This window comes from Podarcis bocagei (assembly GCF_964188305.1).
Source record: "Podarcis bocagei genome assembly, chromosome: 8".
Lineage (NCBI taxonomy): Eukaryota > Metazoa > Chordata > Lepidosauria > Squamata > Lacertidae > Podarcis > Podarcis bocagei.
In genome coordinates this window covers 82,591,431-82,614,604 of record NC_138133.1, presented here as the reverse complement: position 1 = coordinate 82,614,604, position 23,174 = coordinate 82,591,431, and the positions used below count along the sequence as shown (strand labels likewise).

Sequence of the window (23,174 nt, the reverse complement as noted above, 5' to 3'; positions counted from 1 at the left end):
CCTATAATAATAATAATAATAATAATAATAATAATAATAATAATAATAATAATACATTATTTATACCCCGCCACTCTGGGCAGCTCCCAACAGAGTTAAAAACACAACAGAACATCAAACATTAAAAACTTCCCTAAACAGGGCTGCCTTCAGATGTCTTCTAAAAGTCAGATAGTTGTTAATTTCCTTGACATCTGGTGGGAGGGTGTTCCACAGGGTGGGCACCCCTACCAAGAAGGCCCTCTGTCTGGTTCCCTGTAATCTCACTTCCTGCAGTGGAGGAACCACCAGAAGGCCCTCAGAGCTGGACCTCAGTGTCTGGGCTGAATGATGCTACAATGGTACATCTCCCACCTTTCAATTTCATAGTTGGACCCCAGCTTCCAATATTATGAGGAAGGGAGAAATCCACTTCTGGGTCACGTGGCCACTTCCGGGTCACGTGGCCAGCATGACGAAGCTGCTCTGGCGAGCCAGCACCAGCGCAGCACACGGAAACGCCGTTTACCTCCCCGCTATAAAGTGGTACCCATTTATCTACTTGCACTTAAGGGTGCTTTCGAACTGCTAGGTGGGCAGGAGCTGGGACCGAAAGACGGGAGCTCACCCCGCCGCGGGGATTCGAACCGCCAACCATGTGATTGGCAAGCCCTAGGCACTGAGGTTTTACCCACAGCGCCACCCGCGTCCCCAAATTATTGGTACAGGAATACAATAATGGCTTGTGAAGGCCATGCAGTCTGAGCTTGGAGCAACCAGCCCAGACCTCTTTACATGCAGGAGTTCACATGGTAGACCGAAGGAACAATATATTGGCTTCCTTTCTCCCAAGGTGAGGGGAAGTGATCTAGCTAAGCCTGGCAGGACAGCTTACTCTATGGCATTAACCCCTTCATGGATTAATTAGACTTAAGTATGTTGGTTATCCCACACTTTTTAGCAACTCATTCAGAGCAAATGGCAATCTATTGGAAACCCAAATTTCCCTTTGTTTCGATTTGGCATTAAAGAGTGGGTTTTCCTGGGGTAAGGGGTGGGGGGTGGGGAACATCCAAAAAGTGCTCAGATGCAGAGCTTTAAAAGTGAGCACGGTGCCTATAAAGTGTGGGACAAAAGGTAACTGTGGAAGAGCCCTTATACTGAGCCAAAGAATCAATCCCTCTAGCTCAGTATGGTCTACACTGAAGGACAGTGGTTCTCTTCAGAAAGGGGATATTTTCAATCCTACCTGGAGAGGCTAGAGATCGCTTGAAGCAGGGACAGTTCATAAGCGAACGAGATGTTCCAAAGGTGAACTACAGCCCTTTTTAAGGTAATGCGAAATCCAGGGTGCTGGTTACGGCTTGTGCCACTGTAGCCTTTCAAGATCAACCCCTTTTGTCTCGAGTTCACAGGTGTTTGTACAAATGCTTACAGTAGTTTGTTTTGCTTTATTTCTCTCCCACAGGAACACGCACAGCTCCTGCAGTTTTAATAGAATATCCTGTTTCAACTGCAGACAGAAAATGGGACTGAGCCATTGAGTCTCTGTTTTCCCACTTTTACAACAATGATCCTGCCCATTTGGGAGTGTGGGTGTGTGATGCAGGTGCTGTGCTTGTACGATTTTATTTTAAATAGAGGGGGAAATTCCCAAATTTGAGATCAAGTTGTAAGCAGATCTGCATGTTTTGCCCCACTCCTGGGTTTGCCAATGTTTTGCACGGCTTCAAAGCCAAACCAGGTTTTCAATACCCCGGCGATCCTATTTCGACACTTGGAGTGTTTACTGTGTAACCTCAAACCTTACAAATTGGTTGGGAACTTGAATTTTCTGGAACAGCGTGCAATAAATGTTTTGATCTGAATTTAACCATGAGCTGGACCACCCAAAGCAGCAAAGAAATGATGGTAAGAAGAAAAAGAAGAAGTGTGAAAAGATGAAAATACAGAAGAACAATGGTTGTACAAATTGATGGAGCTCACAGAATTAGCAAACATGACAGCCAAAATAAGGAACTGGGATGAAAGGAAGACAAGGGCAGGGGGGAGAGTGGGAATACCTTACAGAATTTCTAAAAAGAAATGACATTGCAGTAACCCTGCAAGTAGGGGTAATTCTTTGAACAACAGTAAGAAAGGACGGGAATAAAAAAAGGGTGGAGAAATTAACGGAGATGCAGCAAATTAAGGCTTTGTTAGAATGCCACTGAAGGTCAGGTTGGAAAATCTGCGCAGAAACAATGTCAGATGAAATATGTATGGTGTACAATGAAAATTGGAAAAGGCATAAATTAGTGGTTTTCAACCAGTGTGCCATGGCACCCTGGGGAGCCTTGAATGATAGTCAGGGGTGCTGTAGGCAACACTGGCTTCTGTCCCTCTTTCCTTCCCTCCCTTCTTCTGATGCCCTCTTGCATCTCTGCCTCCCAAAGGCTTGCACAGCTGTTTGTTGCAGCAGCCCTGGCTACAAGGTCCCCAGGCGATTGGTGCCTCTTGGACTGGCTAAGGGGTGCTTCCCAGGGCCCCGTGGGGCATTGTAATGACGCACCTCTCTTTGGGGTGGGGTGGGCAGCTGAGAGACAAGGGTCGGCAGTTGCAGCTGCCTAGAAGACTCCCGCCTAGGACTTGCCGATCAGAAGGCCAGCAGTTTGAATCCCCGCAATGGGGTGAGCTCCCATTGCTCGGTCCCTGCTCCTACCAACCTAGCAGTTTGAAAGCATGTCAAAGTGCAAGTAGATAAATAGGTACCGCTCCAGCGGGAAGGTAAACAGCGTTTCCGTGCACTGCTCTGGTTCACCAGAAGAGGCTTAGTCATGCTGGCCACATGACCTGGAAGCTGTACGCCAGCTCCCTCGGCCAATAAAGCGAGATGAGCGCCGCAACCCCAGAGTTGGCCACGACTGGACCTAATGGTCAGGGGCTCCTTTACCTTTACCTTTAGAAGACTCCCAAGGATAGGGGGCTGAGGGAACACTCCACAAGGGAGGGTGTTCAAAAAAGGATGAGAGGCTACTGGCTTTGCAGGCAAGAGATGACATAACTGGGTTCCTGGGCCCCACAGGGGTGCCGCAGGAAGAATGTAGCTGGTGAAGGGAGTCGTGGACTCAGAAAGGTTTAAAACCTCTGGCATAAAGAAAAAGGAAAAGAAGCAACGTCGGCAGATGTTGCTAGAGTGGAACAAGCCAAATCCAGAAGCAAAGGATGACAAAGTGGTGGCCCAGCTAACTGAAGCCTGACAATGCTTCACAACATCATTGTTGTAGTTATTATTATTTTATTTAATGCATTTGCAGTGGCACCTTGGTTTTCAAACGCAATCCGTTCCGGAAGACCAAGTTCTGAAACATTTGCAAACTGAAAACTCAATAGCCAACAGCTAGGCCTCAGGATCCTGCACTCAGCAGTAGTCGCGTGGCATGTTCTACTTCTGAGGCGTGTTTGAAAACCGAAGCATTTACTTCCGGGTTTATGGCGTTCGAAAACTGAAATGTTCATCAACGGAGACGTTCAAAAACCGAGGTATACTACTACTACTACTACTAATAATAATAATAATAATAATTTATTTATACCCCTCCCATCTGGCTGGGTTTCCCTGGCTACTCTGGGCAGCTTCCAACACAATATTAAAATACAGTAATGCATCAAACATTAAAAGCTTCCCTAAACAGGGCTGGTGGGAGGGCGTTCCACAGGCGGGTGCCACCACCGAGAAGGCCCTCTGCCTGGTTCCCTGTAACTTGGCTTCTCACAGTGAGGGAACCAGCAGAAGGCCCTCTGCGCTGGACCTCAGTGTCCGGGCAGAATGATGGGGGTGGAGACGCTCCTTCAGGTATACTGGACTGAGGCCGTTTAGGGCTTTAAAGGTCAGCACCAACACTTTGAATTGTGCTCAGAAACGTACTGGGAGCCAATATAGGTCTTGACCGGTAGCCAAGACCGGTACCACTGAATATCCTGCCTTTCTCAGTATACTTTAAGAGAAGAAACCAGCTGGGACACGTTCAGACCGACAGGAAGCACCATGACCCGTATCTCTGGCAAAAAGAAAGAGGTACATCACTTACGTGAACACACTCCTATTTCGTACCTAGGTCTGTCTCTGCTGTAGTCACAGTACAGCCCCCTGTGGACGTCGCAAGTGTCCGCCTCTGTGCAGTTCTGCCCCAACTGCTTGGCACACGTCTTGCAGCACTCACAGCCATCGGTCATCAGGCTGACGCCCGCCGGGCAGACGGGCGGCGTCTTCGGACATTCGCACGGCCACTTACAGTACTGCGTCCGCACGTAAGCCTCGGTCGCAGTGGAGGTGGCAGGGGGTGACATGGTAGTCGTGGTCATGGTCGTGGTCGTGGTGATGTTCTGGGCAAAGACCTGGGTAAGAAAAGAAGAAAAAGCTCAGCAGGGAAACTCAGGAATCCAGTGACAGCTCACTGATGTCTCCTGCTTCACAGATCTAACTGGTGCTGGTACTGAATGGTATGGAGAACATAGAAACCTAGGACTTGTACAGAGTCGGACCATTGGCCTATCTTGCTCTGTATTGGCCAAACTGACTGACAGCAGCTCTCCACGGTTTCGGGCAGGAGTCTCTCTCAGCCGTACCTGGTGATGCCAGGACTTGAACTCAGGACCTTCTGCTTGCAATGCAGATGATCTGCCACTGAGCTATGGTTCTTCTCTGCCATGTCTTTTCCCCACTGCCCACGACAGCCATTTTGTGTTGGCACCCATGGCACTATTATCAAGGTATTTCAACAAGGGCAGGGAAGGGGAATATTGCAGATACAGTCGTACCTTGGATCCCGAATGCCTTGGTACTCAGACATTTTGGTTCCCAAACGCCGCAAACCCGGAAGTGTGTGTTCCGGTGTGTGAACGTTCTTTGGAACCCGAACGTCCGACGGGGCTTCCATGGCTTCTGATTGGCTGCAGGAGCTTCCTGCTGCCAATCAGAAGCTGCACTTTGGTTTCTGAATGCTTTGGAAGTTGGACAAACTTCTGGAACAGATTCCATTCGACTTCCAAGGTACAACTGTATTAATATTGCACAGCTTGAAGTAGCTGAAACGGCTAAAAACTAGCTCTTATTGCCTTAAATACTGACTCTTTATATGCCTAAAAACTGACTCTTATTGGAATAAAAATTATCCAGACCCATAATTCAAAAGTTTCACTCGCACAACTTTATTCAAAGCAGATACAAAATCAAATAACGATGCATCCAAATAGTTGCATACAGTCATATGTTTGTCCAGGCATAGGCTCAACTTCTTAGAAATATTAGATTACTCCCAACAGACCTAGAATCAGAGGTCTGTCTCTCTCCACACAGACTCCATTAGCCTGTTTTCTCTTCAGGAGAGAGACCTCATAAGCACATCCTCTGTTCTCTGCAACTCCCAGCGAAAGACTCAAGGACCAATTCCCCAAGATGGCAATTTGCAACTGAACACCTCTCTCACAAGACCTAAGGTTAAACACCACATGAGAGCTAACAGAACACCAACAGTTTATTATCAACCCATCTAGGTGCTTAGAGAGCCCTTCTTAGCTTTAGGATATATATACCCCAATGAAATTTTCCAGTTAAACTTTCAACAATACACATTCAAACACAGAGAGAGTTATTTCCATTTCAAGGTCAACTAAACAATTACGCTTAACAGGAAAGCACTGCTTCTATCCAATATTATGATGCTGAGCAGGACAGATCAATAGCCTGACCCAGTTTAAGGATGCTTCCTATGTTCCAGCCTGAAATTTGGTAGTATTCATCAATTCGGTAGCAACATCAGGATGCAATGCATTGCAATTCATACTTCTGTTTGTTTTCCATGATGGTCTGGAAATTTAATCACTTCGAGATGGGGAAGGGGTGCAATGCCACAATTGTTTGCCGTTGGGTAGATTGCACTGAGCACATGTTCCCCAGGTCATTGGGCGGTTCTGGAGGGATCAGTCCAAGGCCAGACCTATTTCCTCTGCTTATTCCTGTGAGAAGATTACGCCTGACCTGTGAGTTTGGACGGCTCCCAAGAGGAATAGCTTCTTGCACCTGTCAGGGACCGCAGTGCCTTTCTGCTGAACAATTACCCCAGGAGTGAGTTCTTAGGAGACAGAACTGGAATGGACGTCATCGTAGGAATTGAATATAGCCTGGCATTCTCACAGGCAATTTTCAATCCCTTCCCCCTATTCATTGGTCTGTCTTGCATGCTAGCTATGGGTTTTGTTCACTGTCCTGGGATCTAAAGTTACTAAAGTGTTCTGCTTTTGCCTTTTCACCCTTAAAAGGTCCGTCCTTTAATGCCAAAATTAAAGCTTCAATTGCAAAGTTAATTATGTCATTTTCATAGGGACTAGAAAGGACATTTCATTCCCATTGCTTAAGAGACAGGAGTTCCCGCAACCACAGCAATGGAATTTGTTGGTTCCCTTTGTTGATAGCATTTAGTTAATAGTTTTCAGGTTCTCTTGAAGCTTTTCATCCAGCCTTCTGAAGACCATAAGTGAATCCAAGGTCACGTAAAACATGCAATTCATTTTGAGCCCCATTGATCACTGAATAATGCTTTCAAATAATAGTTCTCCGCTTTTTCTTACTTAAACAAAAGCAAAGTATTCTATCCTTCCTCCAAGGAGCTCATGTGAAGTAAGAATGTAACAGGTTATATCCACCTACAACAACCCTGCATGGTAATAATTTACAAATAATTTATAATTCACAAATAATTTATAATTTACTCAGTGTTAAACCACAGAGCATAGGACTTGCTGATCAGAAGCCCCGCGACGGGGTGAGCTCCCGTTGCTCGGTCCCTGCTCCTGCCAACCTAGCAGTTCGGAAGCACATCAAAGTGCAAGTAGATAAACAGGTACCGCTCCAGTGGGAAGGTAAACGGTGTTTCCGTGCGCTGCTCTGGTTTTCCAGAAGCAGCTTAGTCATGCCGGCCACATGACCCAGAAGCTGTCTGAGGACAAACGCCAGCTCCCTTGGTCAGTAAAGCGAGATGAGCACGCAACCCCAGAGTCGGCCACGACTGGACCTAATGGTCAGGGGTTCCTTTACCTTTAAGTATATAGAGGGACCTTAATTAAGAAGAAGCCTGCAACAGAATCATTCCTCAACCACCCCATACGCAGACAAGTAACACTGGGGATGTTGATAACTAGCTATGAGGAAACTGTGTGTAGATCTTAATTAATAATAATAACCAGCATCCGATCTTGCTCAAGGTATTTTGCTGCCCGAGGTCAGAGGCAGCCCAAGATATTTTGCTGTCTGATGCAAAGGACAAGATGGCAGCCTCTAATTCCTCATAGAAAACCCAACTGGGTTGACAAGGATTCATCCTCCACAAAACCTGAGACTATTAGACTGTGATAGGGGTTGCAGGGCAGGTGAATTTAGGGGAATAGTAGGGGGAAGCCCCCTATCTCTCAGTATCTGCCAATGATGGTGGCTGCCCCAACCTGCCTAATGGTAGAGCTGGCAGTGCTTGAGATAACAGAAAAGATGGCGCCCTCCCCAATTCCCTCAACCGTTCCTCATCAGGCTTGGTTTCCAGACCCTTGATAATCTTGCTTGCCTTCTTCTGCGCACGTTCCAGCTTGTCAATATCCTTCTTAAATTGTGGCACCCAGAGTTGGACACAGTATTCCAGGTGTGCTTTCATCAAAGCATGAATAGAGCAGTACTATTACTTCCTTTGATGTGAACACTATATTTCAGTTGATTAGAAGGAAAGCACAGTTGCCATCTTTTAAAACTGACTCCCTTTTTGTGCCACTGGAAAGGAAGCTGCATTTAGCAAATGACCCATTTTTGTTGCAAAGGGACAAAGCAAAGGGAAAACTTATTTTGTTGTTCACTATTGTGCAACGCATTGGAATGGGCCAGTTGAAAATAATTGGCAATGATTACCCCTGTAGTAGGATGACAAAGAGATACAGTACTTGCTGCAGGCTCCGTTGCCTTTCCTTGCGGCTCCACCTAGTGGTGCAAATATTTTCTGAGCCTGCAATTGCAAGTTTCACTAGCGGTGATGTGTGCAACCCTCCTTTCAGCAATCAAAATTATAATAGAAAAATATGACCACCACCCAACAGCAGCAGCTGCAACCCAAAACAAACAAACAAAAAAAAGCATGAACCAGCCAAGCTAAAATCAGAATTACAAAATGTTATGCTTCTGGAGGAATAAGACACTGTTCATTGTATCAGGGATGGGGAACCAACAGATCTCCTGATCTTGTATTCCCAGCTCCCATCACCTTTGCTATAGGCTTGCTCACACATTACACTGAACACAGGAACAAGCTGTCTGGATAAATGCACATGTGTTTGTAACACGGAGCGGACACTTGTTGATTTGTACAACTCTGTACAATTTCAAATGCCCGAGAAACAAGTCTAGATCCAGTCCAGAGACCAACTGGTATAAAAGCAGTGCTTTTTTGCAGCCAGAACTCAGTTTCAGCACCTCTCAGGTGGGTGCCATTGCCATTATAAGAGAATAAGGGAGGCATTCGTGGTGAGTTCCGGCACCTCTTTTTCTAGAAAAAAATTGCACTGGATAAAAGAAGGCTTGCAGGGAGAGAAAGGTCTTCAACAGGCACCGAAAAGGCAATAGGTAAAGGTAAAGGGACCCCTGACAGTTAGGTCCAGTCACGGACGACTATGGGGTTGCGGCGCTCATCTCGCTCTATAGGCCGAGGGAGCCGGCGTACAGCTTCTGGGTCATGTGGCCAGCATGACTAAGCCGCTTCTGGCGAACCAGAGCAGCGCACGGAAACACTGTTTACCTTCCCACCGGAGTGGTATCTATTTATCTACTTGCACTAGCATGCTTTCGAACTGCTAGGTTGTCAGGAGCTGGGACCGAGTAACGGGAGTTCACTCCATCGTGGGGATTCGAACCGCCGACTTTCTGATTGGCAAGCCCTAGGCTCTGTGGTTAAGACCACAGCACCACCCACATCCTGAAAAGGCAAGAAACTTCCTCATATGTAGTGGCAAGGAGTTCCAAAGTATAGTTGTCACCTAGTGGCTTCCCAGATCCAGCCACCATTGCTGGTTAAGCATAAAGCTGGAGAGATGTTCTGGCAGAAGGGCCCAACCGGATGTCAACATCAGCGCTAGGGAGCTGTGCCAGCTGCTTGGTGCCTGAAGGTGGCAGATGCTGGCACCAGCGTGGGATATTTAAAGCCCAGTCAAATCAACAATTCATGTTTTGCTAGATAGGCACGCGATAGGAGCCAAATCTCACAGAGTTTTCCTGTAAATTTCTAGAGAGAACTCTGCGAGAGACACTCCCACTGTCCCCTGACAAGGGTGGGCATAGCTTTTCTCCTATCTTCCTGGGCATGTTCTCTTCCTCTTTCAATCTCTTTCCGCTCTGCCAGCAAGTCTATCTTAAGTTAGACTTCAACGTGTACACTGGTACCTCAGGTTAAGAACTTAATTCGTTCCGAGGTCTGTTCTTAACCTGAAACTGTTCTTCACCTGAGATACCACTTTAGCTAACGGGGCCTCCTGCTGCTACCGTGCGATTTCTGTTCTCATCCTGAAGCAAAGTTCTTAACCCAAGGTACTATTTCTGAGTTAGCGGAGTCTGTAACCTGAAGCGTCTGTAACCTGAGGTACCACTGTATTTGGAATTGATTTACCATTTTAAGCCTACTTGAACGAAGCTGCTGTATCTGTTACTCTTCAGCAAGCATTCTGAGTGAGTAAATGTTATTTCCCCCTTTTACAAGACTATCTGTGCAATGATTGTTTTAAGGGGGAGAAGAGGGGAAAATACCAGAAGTATCCAGTCTGCCTCAAAGCATCCTGGGACTCAGGATTTGAAAGCACTATAAACATGCAACACCAGATGGCGCCAGTGAGCAGGAAATTTTTATACACCTTTTTCCATAGGGGTTTTTGTTATTATTGTTATAACAATCTAATGTCTGACTTATGTATAGAGTTCTCCCCGTGTGTAGATCCATCCCTGGATTACTTAAACTAAACGGCTAAAACTATCCTATCTAAGCTTCCCTTTCAAGCTGCAAAGGGATGTATCCTGCTGAACTCACAAACGTGGGGAAGAAAGGATAATACCTAATAAATATATCATCTCCGAGCATCTATTCACATCCCAACAGCCAGCCTAGTTGGTCCAGATTAATAATCTGGAGGATTGTAGGATCCTCAGGAGCAATTTTTGGGACCACCCAGAGAGGCTGTAAGGAGGACAAGTGAAATGAGAGAGAGAGAGGTTTTAATTTTTTAAAAAAGCTACATTTGTTGATGCAATATATAGACTGGCCTATAGAGACTTATGGCTGGACTAGCCCAAGTTGCTATTTTTAACTGAGATGCAAGATGGATTTCTAGTTGCATTGTGCGGTAAAGATGTCTGTGGGAAGCATGTGGGAAAGTCTTTTTTGAGTTCCAGATTCCCACATACATCTAATTAAAATGAAGGACCACATACATTCTTCTTGGTCGAAAAGTTGCTTGGGTTGGCAGCATCGCTTAGTGCTCAGCATTCTTGTACGTTTTCCCAGAAGAGTCACCAAACTTATTTTCTTCTTTCTCTGTTTGGTCAGGCAGAAGGAATTCAGCGTTACAGGCAGGGGGAGACGGGAAGAATTTGCTGTTGATTCTCCTTCCATTTGGGGTTTCTTTGCCAACAATATTTGATTTATGTAGGAACTGGTTTACTTTGCCATGTTGACAATTTGCAGCCCTCATACCACACAAGGAAAAAAACGGGACATCCATTTCCTCCCAATGAGAGCACAGCGGCCATTTTGGTTACCATGATCTCTCTCCCCCCCCCCCCAAAAAAAAACACTTTGGGGGGACATGGTATTGTGTGCCACCCCAAAATGTGCATTTTGGGGCAACATGAGAGCACAACACTGAAAAAATGTGTATCTTTTGGGCTCCATGATCTTGTGTGGATGATTCGCATGGGAAGACGTGCATCCCAGTTTTGGAACTCAACAGATTGGCCCTCCGACCTCTGCATAAAAACCTCCAAGGCAGTAGAGTCCACAATCTCCCGAGGGAGGCCATTCCACTGTCAAACAGCTCGACTGTCAAAAAGTTTTCCCTGATGTTTAGTCGGAATCTCCTTCCTTGTAACTTGAAGCCATGGGTTCGAGTGCTACCCTCTAGGGCAGGAGAAAGTGAAGTGTCGGTGGGTCCCCACGAGGCAAGACACAGTGGTAACAGCAAGAGCCTTTATTGAACTACCTAACTGGGAAACAGGGGCAAAGCAACCGCTTATATACATTCCTGAAAGCCTGGGCCACTCCCACTCCCAATGTGATTGGCTGTCTAAACTTCCAAGCTGCGAATCGCGACTCAGAGTTCAAGTGCCAATGGCAGTGGCCACAAATCCTGAAATGTTCTGTGATTGGACATCTTGTATCGAATCAGGAGCTCAGAATCCTTAGTCCAGGCTCAAGCTCAGGCAAACACAGACCACTGAATACATAACAGAAGGCAAGTTTATTCCCTCTTCCATAGGACAGCCCTTGAGATATTTGAAGATGGCTAGCATATCTCCTCTCAGTCTCCTCTTTTACAGGCTAAATGTCGGAGGGTATGGGTCAATAATAATAATTAATAATAATTAATAATAATTCCCATGAATTCCCATGATTCCTCTTGCTTCCCTGGTTTGAGAGCACAGAAGGCTGTTTGAGCATGTGCAAGAATTACCCTAATGTAGAAAAGCAAGCTTTACGTCCATTGCTCCTTTCCTCCTCCTCCTCCTTTTTTGACAGATATTCTCTTGCATGCAATAAACATGACCCTATACAGCCATTTCCCCTACCTGCTTAGATTTTTCTTCTGTTGAATTTCCCTGAAGATATGTGACTGGGGTGAGTGTTTCCTAAACTTAAGTGTCCTCTCAAAGCTCAACGACTTGATTACATGGTTGTCTGCAAAAAGTCAGGGATTGCAAGGAACGAAGGATGTTGCCAGGGTTTCAGAGTTGACTTTTGTGATGCCGTTCCTGTTAGCCCATTACCAACTATTTTTACTATTTATTTTGCGGTTTCTGTATTGTGGTTTTATGTTGTGAACTGTCCTGAGATCTATGGATGAGAGGCAGTATCCAAATAATGATGGGGCTGCTGATATAATAATAATAATAATAATAATAATAATAATAATAATAATAATAATAATAATAATAATGCCCTCTCAAAGTTGTCCAGAAGGAAATGTAGCTCTCCGGCTGAGAAAGGTCACCTACCCTTTGTACAAGGCTTAAATATCTACCAACTCAAAATCAATGGGAAGGGGGGCACAATTAATTTCGACTGCATCTCACCCAGCATGAATTCAGCATGGAAAACAAACGGAGGGCATAAAGTTTAAAAAACATTATACACTTTTAATGCCCTGTTTCTAGTCAAGCTGATTATCTAGGTGGAACACATGCAGCTGTATCAACAAGAAAGTGCAACCTGAAAGCAAACAGTACATTTTTATTTATATTTTTATTTTTTTTGTAATTCTCCTTTTCTTCACCTTGTAAAGAGCACAGGGATCTGTGCAGAAATAGCCCCGGTTGGAAATTTAGTCCACAAGGCTGCCTTGGCTGAGGTTGCACTTGGCGGACTCTGGAAAAGGGCTCAGAATTGTGGCTTTTGGATTCTGCTTATTAGTTCTGGACTCCGTGTTTGAAAGAGAAACAGTGGGTAGAATTCTGGCACACCCAGACAGCTGTGGAGTAGCTTGGTTTTCATTGCATCTCAGTTCCTTTTGCAAATGGAACATTGCACTGGTTGTGGGGAACATGCAGTTTCTCTTTCGCTCCCACTCAGGAAGTGAGAGGCTGGGAGAAGAGAGGGACAAAACTTAAGATGTATCTGTGAGAGAGATTTCTGTACTTATCCATCTCTTCTATCTTTTCTCTATTCTTCCCCCCCCCTTCATTTTTACTTTTTCTTTTTTTTGTGTAATTAGTTTGCCTTTTAATGAGGGTGAAAGAGGAGAGCGCAAAATATGGTCGGAAGCTCAACATCAAAAAAACCAAGGTCATGGCCACAGGCCCCGTCACCTCCTGGCAAACAGAAGGGGAAGAAATGGAGGCAGTGAGAGATTTTACTTTCTTGGGCTCCGTGATCACTGCAGATGGTGACAGCAGTCACAAAATTAAAAGACGCCTGCTTCTTGGGAGAAAAGCAATGACAAACCTAGACAGCATCTTAAAAAGTAGAGACATCACCTTGCCAACAAAGGTCCGTATAGTTAAAGCTATGGTTTTCCCAGTAGTGATGTATGGAAGTGAGAGCTGGACCATCAAGAATGCTGATCGCTAAAGAACTGATGCTTTTGAATTATGGTGCTGGAGGAGACTTTTGAGAGTCCCATGGACTGCAAGAAGATCAAACCTCTCCATTCTTAAGGAGATCAGCCCTGAGTGCTCACTGGAAGGACAGATCCTGAAGCTGAGGCTCCAATACTTTGGCCACCTCATGAGAAGAGAAGATTCCCTGGAAAAGACCCTGATGTTGGGAAAGATGGAGGGCACAAGGAGAAGGGGACGGCAGAGGATGAGATGGCTGGACAGTGTTCTTGAAGTTACCAGCATGAGATTGACCAAAGTGTGGGAGGCAGTGGAAGACAGGAGCGCCTGGCGTGCTCTGGTCCAGGGGGTCACGAAGAGTCGGACACGGCTAAACAACTAAACAACAAAGTTTGCCTTTTATTGTGGTGCAAAAAGTGTTAACAAAACTTTATCATAAAAAGCATTGGTAGGCAAACTAAGGCCCGAGGGCCGGATCTGGTCCAATCACCTTCTAAATTCAGCCCAGGACGGTCTGGGAATCAGCGTGTTTTTACATGAGTAGAATGTGTGCTTTTATTTAAAATGCATCTCTGGGTTATTTGTGGGACATAGGAATTCGTTCATTCCCCCCCCCCCCAAATATAATCCTGCCCCTCCAAGGTCTGAGGGACAGTGGACCGGCCCCCTGATGAAGAAGTTTGCTGACCCCTGATAAAAAGAAAGAAAGAAAAAAGAAACATTTAAACATAAGGGGGCAGCATTGAGGCAGAATTGAGGCCACGCTTTGCTTGAAAGACGAGACTGAGAATGAAGGAGGGCAGGGTGGCAGGTGAAAACATTTTGCTGGGGTATTTAGTTGCTTTGGTTCTCCTTTAGAAATAAAAATTCAAAGACCACATCTTTCTTGAGTTTCAGTTGAGAGCATAGCAGGATATGGTGCTGCTAATGTATTCTGGTCCAAAATCGGCAAGATGCTAGCTCGATATTTGTGCCCTAAAGTGCAGGAGTTATTTTGGCACACAGGTTGCAAGCTCAGATATGGATCAGGATAGTAGCAAGAACAGGAGAGTTCCAATCTGCATAGTAAATAGAAGCAAATAGGGGCCTTGATCCATTTGTTGTTGTTTAGTCGTTTAGTCGTGTCCGACTCTTCGTGACCTCATGGACCAGAGCACGCCAGGCACTCCTGTCTTCCACTGCCTCCCGCAGTTTGGTCAAACTCATGTTCGTAGCTTCGAGAACACTGTCCAACCATCTCGTCCTCTGTTGTCCCCTTCTCCTTGTGCCCTCCATCTTTCCCAGCATCAGGGTCTTTTCCAGGGAGTCTTCTCTTCTCAGGAGGTGGCCAAAGTATTGGAGCCTCAGCTTCAGGATCTGTCCTTCCAGTGAGCACTCAGGGCTGATTTCCTTCAGAATGGAGAGGTTTGATCTTCTTGCAGTCCATGGGACTCTCAAGAGTCTCCTCCAGCACCATAATTCAAAAGCATCAATTCTTCGGCGATCAGCCTTTTTTATGGTCCAGCTCTCACTTCCATACATCACTACTGGGAAAACCATGGCTTTAACTTGATCCATAGTGAGAGACAAAGCATTATATCCTCCTATCCCTTTTCTCCCTACATAATATATTCTGCCTTTCCCCCAGAATCAGGACTCAAAGTATCTCACAATTTAAGGAGGGGGATTCAAACTCCCCTACTAGCTACAAGCATATAAAAAGTTGCAGGTTTTTTAATAAACAAATTGCTTGTGCAATTAAAAAGCCCATATATACTTGGCTCTCAGTCCAGATCAGTCCCAATTGCACTGGTGCTCTTGAGGTAAGAGGACAACGATTAAGGCTATAGATACAGAAATTACAGAATCACAGAGTTGTAGAGTTGGACTGGTCTCTATTGAGTGAAGTGGGAGTTCCTCCAGAGCAGCAGGGGGCGCCACAGCAATGCTGCAGAATGGAGAGCGAGAGCTGTGGGGGGGGGGTGACCATGTTTTAGCATCGCACAGGGCGCCACTGAAATTTGAGAGCTCCAGAATCCCCCACTGCTTTACCTAACTGTAGGGCAAGCGGTGGATACTTGTCACTGTGTCCCATTGTAGCTGAAGCGGTTTAGTCATGCTGGCCACATGACCTGGAAAGCTGTCTGTGGACAAACGTTGGCTCCCTTGGTCTGAAAAGCAAGATGAGCGCCGCATCCCATAGTCGCCTTTGTCCGGACTTCACCATCCAGAGGCCCTTTACTTTTTTTACCTTTACACTAGACAGAATCTTGGTTATAGACTACCGCTGGGCAATATTTTGTTTTCAGCATCGTAATATATCAGCAGCCGATGCCTGATTCTTGTCTTCCAAAGCAACTACTCTATTCTGAATTTAAAAATAGAAAGCGTAATTCCGGTGGTCAACCAAAGAGGTTTAAAGACTGTCTCAAGGCAAATCTAAAAAAAATGTAGTATAAACACCAGCAACTGGGAAACACTGACCTGCAAGCGCTCCAATTGGAGAACAGCCTTTACTAAAGGTGTCATGGGCTTTGAAGACTCTCGAACTCAGGACACAAGGGAGAAACATACTAAGAGGAGGGCACACTTGGCAAACCCTCACCATGATTAACTCCCGCCTGGAAACCAATGTCCCCACTGTGGAAGGACGTGTGGATTGAGAATTGGCCTCCACAGTCACTTACGGACTCACTTTTAAAACCATGTTTATGGAAGACAATCTGACTCGGCTATGAGTGATTGCCAAAGAAGATATCAGCAGCTAATTATCACAATATGCTGATAAATCATGTCTGGAATGCACCCCAGCTGCTCCTGATATAATTTATCAATATATCACCCAACTCTAGTATACACCAGCGGATCCGAGTTCAGATTCTACACTCAAATTCCACACGCTGCTCAAGACACTATCAACCCTTTCAGAATGGTTGTGTGGATAATGAAACAACTCCCCATTTCTTCTCTTTGAAGGAAGGACTGGATCCAACTCCGGTTAACAGCAAGTGACCTTTCCCGCTGTTTGAATGTGGGATGTTTCAGCAAAGCCGAGGTTACGTACGGGGGAAATTTGGCACAAAACGAAAGGAGATTAGCAAGCGTGTTTGAAGTCCACGGAGTGGGAGGTGCTGCCTTACGCTTGGGTAAAAATAAAAATAATGCCACATATTTACTTCGTCCCCCCTCCCACTCGCCGGCAGGATGTCTAGAGTATTTTCTGCTGAAATTGTTTAGTCTGCTAGATCGCAGACGTCCCGGAAGCGAGACAGAAGCTATGCCGGGGGATGTTTCGTTGCAAGAGTCAGCATGCTCCTCTGCCTCATTGGGCAAATCATCTATAAAAGAGAATAAACATTGTGTACCCAATAGCTGCATGTGTGTACAGTGGAGCCCAGCTGAATTCCTAAGTCCACTCCCCTTATTAGGTTAGCAGGGCATATCATTCTTTTCGCTGCTTGGTTTCCATTTAATACATTGGGTACAGTGGTGCCCCGCAAGACGAATGCCTCGCAAGACGGAAAACTCGCTAGACGAAAGAGTTTTCCGTTTTGGAGGTGCTTCGCAAAACGAATTTCCTATGGGCTTGCTTCGCAAGACGAAAATGTCTTGCGAGTTCCTGCGTTTTTTTCCCCTTTCCCCCCTTTTTCTAAGCCGCTAAGCCGCTTATCAGCTGATCCGATAAGCCGATAAGCCGCTAAAAGCCGCTAATAGCGCTAATAGCGCTAATCCGCTAATCCGTCAATGGGCTTGCTTCGCAAGACGAAAAACCGCTAGACGAAGAGAATCACAGAACGGATTCTTTTCGTCTTGCGAGGCACCACTGTACAATCAAATGCATGTCTGCTCAGAAATAACCCCTGTTTAATTCCCCTGCATTTATTTCATGATAAGCATGTATAGCAGAAACAGCCAGTGTGGGGTTCTCCAGATCACTGGCCATCATCCCTAACCATTGGCCATACTGGCTAGACTCATGGGAATTGTAGTCCCTTGACATCTATTGGCTACTTCTGAGACTGCAGCTCGCGAATGTGTTTTATGTCTATATATTTTTACATAGAAAGCTGATTTGGATGCTTTAAGTGAGTCACATACTCAAGTCATGCCACACACTTCTAGCCTATGGTTAAGGAATTAAGTATATTTTGAGGGGAGGGGAAGTACCCATTTTACAGGTGGGGAGGTTTGTACTTGAATTAGTCTCCAGGGCCTCCAACATTTCCCCAATGAAAGTAAGGACATTCTATTCCATACCCTCCAACATTTCTACATTGAAAATTGGGGTGTCCTAAGGAAAAGTGGGACATTCCGGGATCAAATCAGCTTCTGTAAATCTGGGACTGTCCCTGGAAAATAGGGACAGTTGTAGGGTCTGTAGTCTCTGCATCAGCCTGTGATATCCATGGCAGAGAACGCAACAGCATATGCAAAACTCAAGGAAGTGAGCCAAGCCCAAGGCCGTGGGTCTTGCTTTGCTACTGCTCCCCTCTGAAGAGAGAGGAAATACGCTGGACCACCCCTGGGGTGACAGTGGACCCCCCACTCACCCACCCACTGAGGTGCAACAGCTGGCCTTGACATCAGACTTCTGGGTGAGGAAGTTAAAGGGGGGGGGGGAGATTGTTGGCTTGAGGTGAACGATTTTTGGACTAAGGGGAGGATGAGGTTTTGTTTATGTTTGTTTATTTGTGAATTAGTGGTTCTCAGTATTGTAGTAGTAGTAGTAGTAGTAATAATAATAATAATAATAATAATAATAATAATAATAATAATAATAATAATAAAACTTATATCCCACCCTCCCCAGCTGAAGCCGGGCTCAGAGTGGCTAACAACAGTAAAAGTAACAGTTTACATAAAATCACAATCAATTAATTGAAATACATTCTAGAATCAATTCATTGTAAAATCAATTCAGAATCAAATTAATGGCACCCATTGGGCTAGAGTTCTATGAGTATTATCAAAGGAGGGGGTCAGACTGTGACTTGGCCAAAGGCCTGGTGGAACAGCTCTGTCTTGCAGGCCATGCGGAAAGATATCAAGTCCCGCAGGGCCCTAGTCCCTTGTGAGAGAGCTTTCCACTAGATTGGGGCCACAGCCGAAAAAGCCCTGGCTCTGACTGAGGCCAGCCTAACCTCCCTGTGGCCCAGGACCTCCAAGAAGTTTTTGTTTGAAGACTGTAAGGTCCTCCGTTGGACATACCAGGAGAGGTGATCCCATAGGTACGAGGGTCCTAGGCTGTATAGGGCTTTAAAGGTTAAAACCAGCACCTTAAACCTGATCCTGTACTCCACCGGGAGCCAGTGCAACTGGTATAGTCCCCATGAGTCCAGCCAGCATGGCCAATGGTTAGGGATGGTGGCCAGTGATTTGGAGGACCCCACCCTGGCTGTTTCGCTATACATGCTTATCATGCAGGGGAATTAAACAGGGGTTATTTCTTTGTTATTTGAGTTTTATGGTTGTTATATTATATGAACTACTAATGTATTCCCTCTGTTTTCCTCCTCTATGGTAATATATATTGAATACCCCCCCCCCTTTTCTTTTTTTGATGTAAGTCACTTGGGAGATAGGCGACGAATAAGTCTAATCAATGAAGTGAAATGGAAAATGAGGAAGGGTGAAGTTGAGTCTGTAAAAATAGCTTCGAGTCAGGACTTGTCCCAGCTTTGGGATTCTCAATCTATAAAGATGGTAATTTGTGAATCTGCAGACATCTTGAACACAGAGTAATGCCTCTCTCTCTCTCTCTCTCTCTCTCTCTCTCTCTCTCTCTCTCTCTCTCTCTCACACACACACACACACACACACACACACACACATGATGAGCCACAGCAGTGGAAGAACACTTGCTTCTATGCAAAACCAGGGTTGTAAAGACGGCAGAGAGAATAATTCGGTGCACTCTTCCCACTTTGGATCAAATCTATGCTTCCAGGTGCCATAAGAAAGCTGCAGAGATAGTGCAGGATAGTGCACACCCTGGAAATGATCTCTTTCAGCTTCTACCTTCTGGAAGAAGGTACAGGGTTATAAAGACTAGGACTAGCTGCCTGAGAAACAGTTTCTACCCAAATGCGATTTTAGTTTTAAATGCAGTGTAAGAAGTCTCTATGGGAGTATATTGTATTTAATTATCAGAGTTTTTAGGGGGCTAACCAGGCTGGGATAGCTGGGATAGCAGGCTTGTTTTCAATTTCGTTGCTCTGTATGGGACAATGACAGTAAAGATTATCGTATCGTAACCCTGGAGAGCCACACCCATTCAGGGCAGGAGTGGCAAACATTCTCAGCCCGAGATCCACATTCCATCCTGGGCAACTTTCCAAGGGCCACATGCCTGTGGTATGGGGGCCAGGGGTGAAAGAGGGCAGAGAAATGGATGCAACTCTCCCTTTCTTACACCAGGCTGCATTCCAGCCATGCAAAAGCCAGAGGTTTCTACTCTCCATCCATCCCAGGAAGAGACGTGATCACAATTCAAGGACACAGCCCAGTCAGGCAAAGGAGCCAGCGGAGGATGCAGAACAGAGCCTATGGAGGGCTAAGGATTGGGTGGGGTGGCAGAGAGAGAGAGGCCCTGGGGCCAAACACACCCAAAGGGCCACATTTGGCCCACTGGTCTGAGGTTCTCCATCCTTGGGGTGGATGATGCAGAGCAAGAAGGACCATTGGTCTGACTGCACAAGGTAACGTCCTAGGTTGCCTTGCAAGAAACAAGGGAGAAATGTAAAGTGTTGCACTTGGGCAAAAAAAATGAGAGGCACAAATACAAGATGGGTGACACCTGGCTTGAGAGCAGTACATGTGAAAAGGATCTAGGAGTCTTGGTTGACCACAAACTTGACATGAGCCAACAGTGTGACGCGGCAGCTAAAAAAGCCAATGCAATTCTGGGCTGCATCAATAGGAGTATAGCATCTAGATCAAGGGAAGTAATAGTGCCACTGTATTCTGCTCTGGTCAGACCTCACCTGGAGTACTGTGTCCAGTTCTGGGCACCACAGTTCAAGAAGGACACTGACAAACTGGAACGTGTCCAGAGGAGGGCAACCAAAATGGTCAAAGGCCTGGAAACGATGCCTTATGAGGAACGGCTAAGGGAGCTGGGCATGTTTAGCCTGGAGAAGAGGAGGTTAAGGGGTGATATGATAGCCATGTTCAAATATATAAAAGGATGTTACATAGAGGAGGGAGAAAGGTTGTTTTCTGCTGCTCCAGAGAAGCGGACACGGAGCAATGGATCCAAACTACAAGAAAGAAGATTCCACCTAAACATTAGGAAGAACTTCCTGACAGTAAGAGCTGTTCGACAGTGGAATTTGCTGCCAAGGAGTGTGGTGGAGTCTCCTACTTTGGAGGTCTTTAAGCAGAGGCTTGACAACCATATGTCAGGAGTGCTCTGATGGTGTTTCCTGCTTGGCAGGGGGTTGGACTCGATGGCCCTTGTGGTCTATTCCAACTCTATGATTCTATGATTCTATGATTCTACGAAACTTCGTTCTAAGAAAGCACTGGCAGGTCGCATGCCACTTCTCCAACCTCAAAGCACTGAGCCCAGAGCAGCTTGCCAAGGCATTAAAAACAGGCAAGCCACAATTCCATCAATAGAGAATCCTGTCAAAAATCACAATGGCATGAAAGCAAATACTGAGAATTCAATAGCAAGTGATGCAGTTCTATACGTAATTGCATGGGACGCGGGTGGCACTGTGGTCTAAACCACTAAGCCTCTTGGGCTTGCCGATCCGAAGATCAGCGGTTCGAATCCCCGCGACAGAGTACACTCCCGTTGCTCAGTCACAGCTCCTGCCTACCTAGCAGTTCGAAAGCACAACAGTGCAAGTAGATAAATAGGTACCACTGCAGTGGGAAGATAAATGGTGTTTCCATGCGCTCTGGCTTCTGTCACGGTGTTCCGTTGCACCAGAAGCGGTTTAGTCCTGCTGGCCACATGACCCGGAAAGCTGTCTGTGGACAAACACCAGCTCCCTTGGCCTGAAAGCGAGATGAGTGCCACAACCCCATAGTCGCCTTTGACTGGACTTAACCGTCCAGGGGTCATTTACCTTTACAGTGGTAGCTCGGGTTACATACGCTTCAGGTTACAGACTCTGCTAACCCAGAAATAGTACCTTGGGTTAAGAACTTTGCTTCAGGACGAGAACAGAAATTGTGCTCTGGCAGCACGGCGGCAGTGGGGAGGCCCCATTAGCTAAAGTGGTGCTTCAGGTTAAGAACAGTTTCAGGTTAAGAACGGACCTCCTGAACAAATTAAGTACTTAACCCAAGGTATCACTGTACCTCTATAGGTACTCGTCTTGATTCAAAAGTAATTGATCGACAAGCACCAGGTAGACTTAATAACTCTGAGAGAAGCTTTCTAGAAACCATAGAAGTGTAGAGTTGGAAGGGACCTTTGAGGAATGCTGGAATCTTAGCTAGATCTTACATGGCAGGGGACCACGCAACCTCTGCTGAAAAACTTCCAAGGAGGGTCTTCACCCAGTGCTCGGCCTCGGTCCAGTATACCTGAAGGAGCGTCTCCATCCCCATCGTTCTGCCTGGACACTGAGGTCCAGCTCCGAGGGCCTTCTGGCGGTTCCCTGTCTGCAAGAAGTGAAGTTACAGGGAACCAGGCAGAGGGCCTTCTCGGTGGTGGCACCCGCCCTGTGAAACGCCCTCCCGTAAGATGTCAAAGAGAAAAACAACTACCAGACTTTTAGAAGACATCTGAAGGCAGCCCTGTTTAGGGAAGCTTTTAATGTTCAATAGGTTATTGGATTTTAATATTCTGTTGGAAGCCGCCCAGAGTGGCTGGGGAAACCCAGCCAGATGGGCAGAGTATAAATAATAAATTATTATTATTATTAGTGCAGCAGGACAATCTCAGGGGATCACAGCTCCAGCCACAAGGGAGGGAGGTCTGGTCTCAGCCCCGGATGAAACACAGGCTCCCTTGCAAATATTCCAAGCCCCATTTAGAATAACAGAGTCATAGAAATGTAGAATTGGAAGGGACCCTGAGGATCATCTAGTCCAACCCCTTGAAAGGCAGGAATATGCAGCTGTCCCATATGGGGATTGAACCTGCGACCTTGGTATTATCAGCACCACACTCTAACCAACTGAGTTATGCAAGGATACACCATAATAAGCACTATAAATAAGCTTAACTACACAAAAACCTCGGTTGTCAGAGTGGACTGCCAAGCACTTGAAGACATCTCTAGAGTATTTCCCTTAATGGGAATTCAGGTTATTCTAAAACCGGACTGCCTTCCATTCGGAATTTTTGTGTTTGTTTCAGAATGAACTCTTAAGTTTTGGTAAGAAACTTAGTGGGGCTGAATTGATGGCCAGGCTAGAAGCACCTCTTGAATGGCACAGAAGAGAGGTGATGGGAACAGCAATCCCTGAATATAGATATAGTTTACCTATGAGGTGGCCTTACCCCACATGTGCCCACTCGACCTCTTCAGCTGGAGGAATTGGGTCTACTACTGTTACCACATAATATCTGCTCTGCATTTGTAAGAACTCAATTGTTTGCTGCTGCAGCACCTGAACTTTGGAACTCCCTGCCTCTTGATCTCAAGCAAGCATCTTCACTGTGGTTTTTTGGGCACCTGCTAAAAGCATGCTTGTTTAGGCAACCACTGAGCCTAGGGCTTGCCGATCGGAAGGTCGGTGGTTCGAATCCCCACGACAGGGTGAGCTCCCGTTGTTCGGTCCCAGCTTCTGCCAACCTAGCAGTTCGAAAGCACGCCGGTGTAAGTAGATAAATAGGTACTACTGTGGCGGGAAGGTAAATGGCCTTTCCGGGCACTCTGGTTTGTCACGGTGTTCTGTTGCGCCAGAAGCGGTTTACTCATACTGG

The 23,174-nt window shown here is 46.0% G+C and overlaps 1 protein-coding gene across 2 annotated transcripts in view; it reads right to left on the bottom strand.

Moving 5' to 3' along the window:
• Positions 1-23,174, bottom strand: part of CCN4 (cellular communication network factor 4) — a 34,418-nt gene that overhangs the window by 7,206 nt on the left and 4,038 nt on the right. Inside the window, exon 2 of one of the 2 annotated variants that reach the window (XM_081204934.1) lies at positions 4,050-4,344. In XM_081204934.1, the coding sequence (XP_081061060.1) occupies positions 4,050-4,344 (295 nt within the window). Of the gene's footprint in view, positions 1-4,049; positions 4,357-23,174 lie in introns of both variants that reach the window. The other variant, XM_081204933.1, reaches the window with a different exon arrangement.